At 46.8% G+C, this 9,584-nt stretch overlaps 1 protein-coding gene across 2 annotated transcripts; it reads left to right on the forward strand.

Annotated features, from left to right (window-relative positions):
* The first annotated feature begins 5,238 nt into the window (after positions 1 to 5,238).
* Positions 5,239 to 8,499, forward strand: ZNF784 (zinc finger protein 784). Of its 2 annotated transcripts, XM_032487599.1 has the most exons (3): positions 5,239 to 5,383; positions 6,598 to 7,403; positions 7,990 to 8,499. In XM_032487599.1, the coding sequence occupies exons 1-3, from the start codon at positions 5,306 to 5,308 to the stop codon at positions 8,159 to 8,161; spliced, it is 1,056 nt and encodes a 351-aa protein (XP_032343490.1). In that variant the 5' UTR covers positions 5,239 to 5,305; the 3' UTR covers positions 8,162 to 8,499. The 2 variants fall into 2 exon arrangements, with proteins under 2 accessions (XP_032343490.1, XP_032343491.1); XM_032487600.1 differs by having other exon boundaries at positions 6,598 to 8,029.
* The last annotated feature ends 1,085 nt before the right edge of the window (positions 8,500 to 9,584 follow it).

Below are 9,584 nucleotides of genomic sequence, written 5' to 3' on the forward strand. Positions count from 1 at the left end.
AGGTGGATTTACCACGAAACTAATGACGCTTAAGAGCCTCCGCGCTTGCACAAGCCCTTCCCAGAGTGTCCACAATTCAAAGAGTGCTTCAGATAGTCACTGCTCAAAAACAACAACTCGCAATGCCTTGTAACTTTAAATTCATAGGTGAAAGAAACTTGATCCGAATTTTCCCAAACTTGACAACAATACTGAAAAAATTGTAAACCTGAAATGAAACTTTAAGTTAATAGTAAAAAAGTTTTGATCACGTGATAGGAGAGATTAGGTAATCTTTCTATTCTCTCTATAGAAAATGATATTACAAAGTTGTTATCATATAAAAAGCCAATCAAAGAAAATAGAGTTCAAGTATTATAGGGCGGAGTCAGGTAGTCAACCAATTAAAATACTGTACCATACATGCTTTTAAATTTGGGGGTCGTGCATGGTAATTGTCATCTTCTAATTCTGTAATTGGTTGGAATTTATTTTCTATGCTAAATAAACGTTCCCTTGTATACCTTTTTTTTTTTTGTATTTTAAATTTTGTATTCTTTTTATGAGTTGTACAAACTTCGCAACCCCACATAAGAAGTTGCACAATATCACTAATTATTAGAGAAATGTGAATCAAAACTACAATAAGATATCACTACACATCTGTCAGAATGTCTATCACCAAAAAAAATCTACATATAACAAATGGTGAGGATGGTAATCATGGTGGAGAAAAGAGAATCCTCCTACATTGTTGGTGGGAATATAAATTGGTGCAGCCACTATGGAAAACAGGATGGAGGTTCCTCAAAAAACTAAAAATAGAACTACCATATAGTCCAGCAGTTGCACTCCTGGATATATATCCAGAAAAAACAAAACTCTAATTCAAAAAGATACATGCACCCCATTGCTTATGGCAGCACTATTTACAATAGTCAAGATAGGAGGCAACCCAAGTGTCCATCAATAGACAAAAAGATAACAAAGATGTACATACTACATACATACATTAGAATACTACTCAGCCATTAAAGAAATGAAATTCTGCCATTTTCAGAAACATGGATGGACATAGAGAATATGATGCTTAGTGAAATAAGTCAGAGAAAGACAAACACTGTATGATATCACTTATATGTGGAATCTAAAAAATAAAATGAACGTATGTAGCAAAACAGAAACAGACTCAGTGATACAGAAAACACACTCATGGTGATCAGTGCGGAGAGGGCAGGGAGGAGGGACTTCTTTCACTTAACATGTATTTTCAAGGTTCATCTGTATTGAAGAATGTATCAATACTCCATTCATTTTTATGGCCAAATAATATTCCGTTGTATGGAACTATACTACATTTTCTATATCCCTTCATCAATCGATGACATTTTGGTCTGTTTCCACTATTTGGCTATTATGAACAATACTGCTAAAAGCATCGGTTTACAAGGTTTTGTGTGGACATCTATCTCTTGGACACATATCTAGGGGTGGAATTGCTGGGTCATATGGGAATGCTGTCTTCTGATTCCAAGTGCAGGACCCTTACTGCCATTTTCTAGTGGTTCCATCTAGCCAGAATTCTAGCCTCAGATCATGTGATGGACAGTCAGTGGAGTGCCAGCCCCTGAGGGAAACAGACAAGAAGGGAAAAGGCCAGGAGTTCAATCTGTTGAGCACCAGTTAGTTCCAGGAATTATGCTAGACCCACAGTGCTCTCAAGCTGGGCGTGCTCACTACAGCCTCACCAATTAGCGCCATGGTGCCTGGTGTGCTGACGATAGCTGGACACTGAGAAAGGACAGCCAGACACTCAGAAGCTGCAGAGCAGGTGGACAGATGGCTCTGGATCTGGGTTCATCTGATTTGACAGCTTAGTGTCATTCCATTGAACTGTGCCCTCCTCTTCAAATATTTAATATTTCAATATTAATATTCTCAAAAATCTCAATCTTCTATCTCCATTAATTCATTGATTCACTTATTCATTTGTTCAGTCATTCACCAACCATTCAGTGAGTGAGGCATCTACATGCCTCCTCTCTGTGGGTGTAGAGATGGAATTGATGCTTCTCTCAAAAAAGGGGGAGACAAGGGAAGGGTGTAGCTCATTGGTAGAGTACGTACCTAGCGTGCCCGAGGTCCTGGGTTCAATCCCCAGTACTTCCATTAAAGAAATAAATAAATAAACCTGATTACCTACCACTCCCAAGAATGAATAAATAAATAAATAAATAATAAAAATTAAAATAATTAATTTTAGAAGGGGGGACAGAGGATAAGCTCTGTGTGCTGGACTCCATGCTGTGAGGGTTTTGTCTCATTTAATAAAAGGAGTCTCAGTAGAACACCATTTCATACAAATCAGACTGGCAAAATTTAAAGTCTGACAAATATTCTGAAGGCTGTCTAGTGACAGGAGAGCCCATCCATTGGTGGTGGGAGTGTAAATCAGTAGCAATTACAGCTAATGCACAGTGCTACTTCGTGTCATAAAACACTTCACAGATAATGACTCACTAACCCTCACAGCACCTAACATGAAGCTGAGTTAAGTAAGTACAATTTTTTTAACTAATTAACTTATTTACTTATTTTAACTTGAGGGGAGGTAATTAGGCTAACTTACTTGTTTGTTTTCAGGGGAGGCACTGGGGATTGAACCCAGGACCTTGTGTACGCTAAGCATGAGCTCTACCTCTTGAGCTATGCCCTCCCTCCCACAGATAAGTACTAGTATAATTTTTGTTTTGTAAATGAGGAAACAGACAGAGAAGGCTAACTTTCTATTAGACACAGCAAGCACAGAGTGTGCCTGAGGCCACTTTTAAGGGGACAATGAAAAAAATTTTTAATTTTGAAATCAGAAAAAAGAGATCTTATGTACAGCATAGGGAACTGTATTCAATACCTTATAATAGCCTATAATGAAAAAGAATATGAAAAGCAATGTGTGTGTGTGTATATATATATATATATATACATATATATATATATACACGTAACTGAATCACTTTGCTGTACACCAGAAATTAACACATTGTAAACCAACTATATTTCAATAAAAAAGAAGAAAATAATGTAATCCAGCTGGCTCTGTTTGTCTTTATACCAACACAGTCATAAAGTACAATTTTAAAGATACTTTTTGGGGGGTTTTTGTTTCTTTTTAAATAATTTCATGGTTTTTAAATTAATTTGGGGGGGTGGTAATTCGGTTTTTATTTATTTTTTTAATGGAGGTACCAGGGATTGAATCCAGCACACTGTGCATACCAGGCATATGTCCACCACTGAGCTATACTCTCCCTGCTAAATATACCTTTTGGAACGAAAGGACCGACAAAGGCACAAACTGGCCACGGCCCATGAAAGCACTGGAGACAGCGAGCGGTAAAGAACTTACCCAAGAGTTACAGCCAGTAGATGGCGGTACTAGTAAGAAGAGCAGTTGGGCGATATTTACCAAACTGAAGAAGAAGGTTGGGGGTGCTTATGTCCTTTGATCCAGCAACTCAACTCTCAGTTGTATAACTTAGAGAAAACTCCCATGCAGCTTTGAGGAGATGTAAAGAAGATTGTTCGTGGTAGTATCGTTTGAAATAATTTAAAAAAAAATTAGTTACAAGTGAGGTATCACCTCACATCAGTCAGAATGGCTGTCATCAGAGAGTCTACAAATAATAAATGCTGGAGAGGGTATGTACACCTGAAACTAACACAGTATTTAAACAACTATACGTCAATAAAATGGAAAAATACTTGGAACCAACCCAATGGCCATCAACAGGAGAATAAATAAATGTAATGTGGCATCATCATAATTGGGATATCACACCAGCATTGACAATGAGTGACAAGACTACAGGTATCAATGTTTACAAATAGAAATATGAATGCCAAGGGGGTTAGAGAAGGCTACACTGAAATGATATAACTTATTGTAAACATGTTAACAAAAGCAGAACAGTATCACATCACTTCATACGCGTAAAAAATAAGAAAGATATGTGTGGGGATGATAAACAGAAAATGCGAAATCTAACAACGTCAGGGGAGAGAGAGGGGCGAATGGATAGGGAAACACAGAGGGCTTAGGTTGCATAGGTAAGGTTGTATAGACTGTTAGTGAGCAGAGGGAGCTGTTTATATGATTCTGAATACTTTTTGTACACAGAAATGGTGTATAATAAAATTAATGAAAGACACTCTATGCTTATCAGTCAAGATAGAATAGGTTCTGCTGCAGTAACAAACAACCCCAAAGTTCAGTGGCTTAACACAGGAAACATTTAGTTTAAATGCTATATATGCAAGGAAGATCAGCACCAAGTTCTGTTCATTGTAGATACTCTGGAACTCAGGCTGATAGAAGCTTCACTTCACCCAACAGATTCCCTAGCGTGAACAGCAGGAATGGAAAGTGGTAAACAGTTTGCTGGCTCTTACAACGTGCTGAAGTTGACACACGTCGCTTCCACTTATATTTCACTGGCAAAGAAACTCCCATGGTCTAACTGCAGAGGAAAGACATGTTATCATGTTCCCATAAGGAGGAGAAACAAAGAACTTAGGACTGATCATCATGTTTAGTTATCGCCTATCCTTCCAAGAAAACAATTTAAGGTTGTTCCAAAGGTCTTACATATCTTTTTCTTATTGGGTTTTACAACGTCTACACTTTTATACATGAGAAAATGCAGGCACAATCCAGAGGAGTGTAGTGACCTCTCTAAGGCCACACAGCCAGGCCATGGAAGGAAAAAGCTGCCGGCTAAGACCTCAGCCCTGTCCTTGGTGCTGCCGAAAACCCTTGTCTTCTGGGCTCTTTTCTCCAAAGGAGCGTTTCCCAAATGTCACACAGCCTGCGGATTTTTGCTAGTAAATCCCAGTACCACCAGTGTTGCTGTTTGCTGAATATCTTTCTGCAAACGGACTTAAAAATCCTTACGTTTATGAACTTTACCTCGCTACGTTATCACCAGCCATGCAGAGGACGTGCCCACAAAAACGTGCAGCATGAAAACAGAACAAAGGTTATTAAATTCTGATGAGGTCAACTGACTGCCAGAGCCTACTCATATAGGTTAGAAAGAAATTCGAATTAGTTCGCAGCCAGCCAGCGCCCCACGCGGGCTGTCTCCTGCGGGGATTGACAGGTCAGTGGGAAAAAATTCGTCGCTTTCTCCCGGAGGAGAGGGAGACCCGGCTCCCTGAAAGCCCCGCCCCTCCCTCCAGTGCGCCTGCGCGGCGACTCTGACGCCAGCCCGGGCCCCACCCCCTCCAGAAGCGACCACAGGCCTCGGGGGCGGGGCCTGGGCACAAGATGGCTGCCGCACGCCCGGAGCCACAGAGTCCCAGCTCAGCGGCCCCGGAGCCGCGATCCCCGGAGCCTCCGGACCTGGTGCGGGCGAGGAAGGGGCCTAGGCAGGGGGATCGAGGCGGCAGGAGGTCGCGGGGCGGGGGCGGAGCCAGGGCGGGGCTTAGGACTGGGCGGGGGAGGTATTTAGGGCTCCGGTCCTGGGGGCGGGGCTTCTCGGGGGTAGGTGAGGGGCGGGGCTCAGGGAGGAGCCTATGAGGTCGGAGGGGCGGTGCTTGTGTGGGTGGAGCCTGAGGAGGGGGTTGGGTGGAACATCTGAATCTGAGAGGGGTCCAGGGAAAGGCCTCCCAGGGATTGAGTTTGTCTAATAAGGGGGCGGAGCCTTCAGAGGGCAGGGCCTTAGAAATTCTAGGGCTAGTGAACCTGACTGGAAGGTTGGAAGGGTGACCCTGAAAGACAGGGGTGTGGCGTTATGGTTGGGGCACCCACGTTGGGGTGGAGGGATGAATTCTGCAAGGGTCTAAGTGATGCATCTCCATGCCCAAGAGAGGATTTGAAAGAGGGGAGAAATGACTGCTCCAGGTGACTCTGGAACCCCAGTCGGGATAGGAGAGTATCTGAGGACACTCATTCATTCAGCAGACATTTACTGAGCTGGATAGATGGGGATGTGAACAAGACAGATAAACTGTATTCTCTTGGAGCTTGCAGTCGAGTAGGGGAGAGAGACAATAAACGAGACTTACTGTGTTATGGTCCGTAGAGAAAGAGCTGATAGAGTGGGGGGTAGGGGAGCTAAATTTAGACGAGAGAAGTCAGCTGTGTGCAGGCTTATATTTACACTGGGGTCAGAGAGATAAGCAGGAGCCGGATCGTGATGGATATTACATGACAGTTTTGGATTTTAAGTGCGGTTGGATTCATGGGAGAGTTTCGGGTGGGAAAATGATTTCCATCTGGTTTCCATTTTCAAAATGCCATTCAGGCTGCTGTGGGGAGGTGGGGTACCTCCTCCTATGCAGGCATAGGAACAGAGGCATTTAGAGCTTTAGGAGACTCCTGCAGTTGTCACAGTAAGAAATGATTGGCTTTTAACTGCAGTGGAGGAGACAAATGGCTGGATCTGTGATCTTTTTTGGATAGGAGGGAAATTCTGGATGGGCATATGCCAGAATCCTGGAGGATGGAGAACGGAATCTAGAAACTGAGGGGCCTGGTACCCAACAAAGGAGATGGGTGTTGGGGAGGCCTTGAGGTGGAGTCCACAGGCTCCTCTGTTTCCTTTCCCCCTCACCCAGGTCCTGGTCCCTGATGATGGCCGCCCGGCCACCCCCCCGAGTGACCTCATTGAGATCCAGGTGGTGAAGGTGACAGACACCACGCTGGTACCTGAGCCCCCGGAGCCAGGTTCTCTTCACTGTGCCTTGTGCCCAGCTGCCTTCCGGCTGGTCTCCGAGCTGCTGTTCCACGAACATGGCCACCTGGCTGGGGTTGAGGGTGGTGGGCAGGGTGGGGACCCAAGCCGGTGTCACGTGTGTGGCCACAGCTGTCCAGGACCCGCCAGCCTCCGTGCCCACTACAGCCTGCACACGGGAGAGCGGCCCTACCGCTGTCCACTCTGCCCCCGAGCCTTCAAGGCCCTGGCGCCTCTGCTGCGGCACCAGCACCGCCATGGGGTGGAGGCGGGGACCTCTCAAAGGCCTCCGGAGGCGGCAGCGGCTCGAGAACAGCTGCCCGGGGTGCCCCAGGAGAGGTCGGAGGTGGTGATGGCGGCGGCAGCGGCAGGCGCGGCGGTGGGGAAGCCTTTCGCTTGCAGGTTCTGCGCCAAGCCGTTCCGCCGCTCCTCAGACATGCGAGACCACGAGCGGGTGCACACAGGCGAGCGGCCCTACCACTGCGGCGTGTGCGGCAAGGGCTTCACCCAGTCCTCGGTGCTGAGCGGACACGCCCGCATCCACACTGGCGAGCGCCCCTTCCGCTGCACCCTCTGTGATCGCACTTTCAACAACTCCTCCAACTTCCGCAAGCACCAGCGCACCCACTTCCACGGGCCGGGGCCGGGGCTGGGAGACTCTGGAAACCAGCTGGCATCGGGGGCTGAGAGGTCAGGAAGTGGGTGTGGGGCAGGAAACACTCTGGAAGAGGGGCGTGGGGAGAGAGCCAAAGTGAAGGCAGAGGTTGACCAGTAGTCTGGGAGAGCAGGCACAAAGGAGCATTATCAGGCGAAGTAGGAGGCAGGTGGCAGGGTGGGGGTGGGAAAAGGAGGCTGGGGACGAAGAGGAGCAATTGGGGCAGAGATGACATAAGAGCTAACACAGATGGCAGTGAGCAGCCAGGTGGGAGAGCAGAGGGAGAACCAGGTTCAGGACCCTCACAAACCCACACAGCACCTCCATGAGATTCAGAGAAAGGTACTAATGCATCTAAATGGGAGGGGCACAGGCTGGATTTCATTGCTCCGTTTGCCTCCCCTCTGGGTTGTCCCCGTGCAAGACACAGCTTGTCACAGCAGAGTCTGGGCACTGTGGGGTGGGGGTGGGGGCCCGAGTTGAGCAGAAGGGGCAGAACGGGAATGCACCACAGTGAGCCTGGGCCAGCCCTTCATCTGCAGAACCTGGACTACCTTGGGGCCTAATCTTTTGCCTACCTCACTGGATTGCACTGAACATGAGATGCCTACCCATCCTCAGGCAGAAGACGTCCACCAGCTCCTCCATGCAGACTGGGATCCCATCACCTCAAAGCCAGAGGGTCCCCAAGTCACAGTCTAGAGCGCTCAACAGTCTCAAGGATGTAAGCCCGACCATAAGGATATTGACTCCAGGAGCGGCTACCCTCGTTCCCATGGTGGTCCCTCCTTAAGCCACCCAGACTCCTCTTCCAAGGAAACTGAAAACCCGGACTGCAAACAGCCATCTAAAGCCCCCTCCTAAAGCTTTGGCTCAGAGACCATGGTCCCCCAGGTCTACAAAGTAGCCTCAAGTTTCTCTGATTTCCTCTACTCCCAATTTGAAGCAGACAGCTTACTGCCGGGTCCCAGGCTGTCCCCAAAAAGGCTTCGTGGATGGCAGCATGGTGGCCTGGCCAGCATTTGGTGGGTGTGGAATAGCTGAGTTACAGTGGTAGGGGGCAAGAGGAGATGGGATCTGGAGGTGGGAAACCTCCAGTTCTATTCCTATTAAAGGACTTTCTGAAGGGTTTCCTCTATGTTGGTCTCGTGTTTCAGGGGTGGGAATAGAAGGAACACGCTGTGGTCTTGCCCTGCAGCTGTGAGCTGCCGCGTACCTCTCTCCAAACCTCTGTTTCCTCATCAGGGTCAGGGAAGTTTAGCAAAATGAAGGGACTCCTGTGATCAGGATGCTTCTTGAGGAGGGACAGCCCTGGATTTGCACCCCTACCTGCTCACCCAACACCCCCATAAGATATCCCATAGACAACTCATAAGGTGAACAGACAGAATTCACTGTTTTCACCAAAGAAAAGTACTTCCTGTCACTGGCATCACCACCCAAGCTAGAAACTGGCAGTTTCCTCAAGCTGCCTACCTCACCCTAATTCCTTGTCGATTTCCTGCTGTTGAAACAAGTATCTCTGGAGTCTGAATGCTTCTTTTCATCATCACTACTTGTTTGGAGAGTGGGGAAGGGTAATTAGGTTAACAGTATTTACCGTTAATGGCAGTGCTGGGGATTCAGCTCAGGACCTCGTACATGCTAGGCACACGGTCTACCACTGAGCTATACTCTCCCCCTCATCATCACTACTCTCATGGACCAAGCCAACCGTCATCTCACCCATGCAGGCCCTGCCCTCCTTATTCTCCATCCTGTGGCCACATGCATCCTTCAGAAACACCGATCCCAACCTTAACCTTGTCACCAACTCACAGCTCCTTGTGGCTGTGCGAAGAGATTCCAAAAGTGTCTAGAGGAACCATGTGGCAACATAAATAAGTAAAGAAGGTGGCCGGATTTGAGGGAGAAACACCAGCACCTACAAGGTGAAATACGGCCACCGACACTTGGGCTGAGTGTTGGGATTTGGAGGGAATTGGTGTCAGATTGGAGAACGTATACCACATCCAAACAGCAACAGGACCTCAGCCCCGGAGGATGCAAACCATATCGCTACATCTTCCACATTTTTCAGAAGTTGCATTAGTTACTGTTACGTAATTTTTTTAAAAAAATTTTCCAAGGTTGCCAACTAAGTCAACTTTTTTTTTTTTTTTTTTTTTTTTAATGCACGGGTGGAACAAAACGTGTCAGTGGTTTTTACCCAGCAG

This window comes from Camelus ferus, chromosome 9, assembly GCF_009834535.1.
Source record: "Camelus ferus isolate YT-003-E chromosome 9, BCGSAC_Cfer_1.0, whole genome shotgun sequence".
NCBI lineage: Eukaryota > Metazoa > Chordata > Mammalia > Artiodactyla > Camelidae > Camelus > Camelus ferus.

Excerpts from the sequence above, each read along its gene's own strand:
- ZNF784 (XM_032487599.1), top strand. The coding sequence starts at position 5,306 with ATGGCTGCCGCACGCCCGGAGCCACAGAGTCCCAGCTCAGCGGCCCCG. Across the intron at positions 5,384-6,597 it reads CCCCGGAGCCTCCGGACCTG|GTCCTGGTCCCTGATGATGG; the intron begins GTGCGGGCGAGG and ends CCCCTCACCCAG. Across the intron at positions 7,404-7,989 it reads CTGGCATCGGGGGCTGAGAG|GCAGAAGACGTCCACCAGCT; the intron begins GTCAGGAAGTGG and ends ACCCATCCTCAG.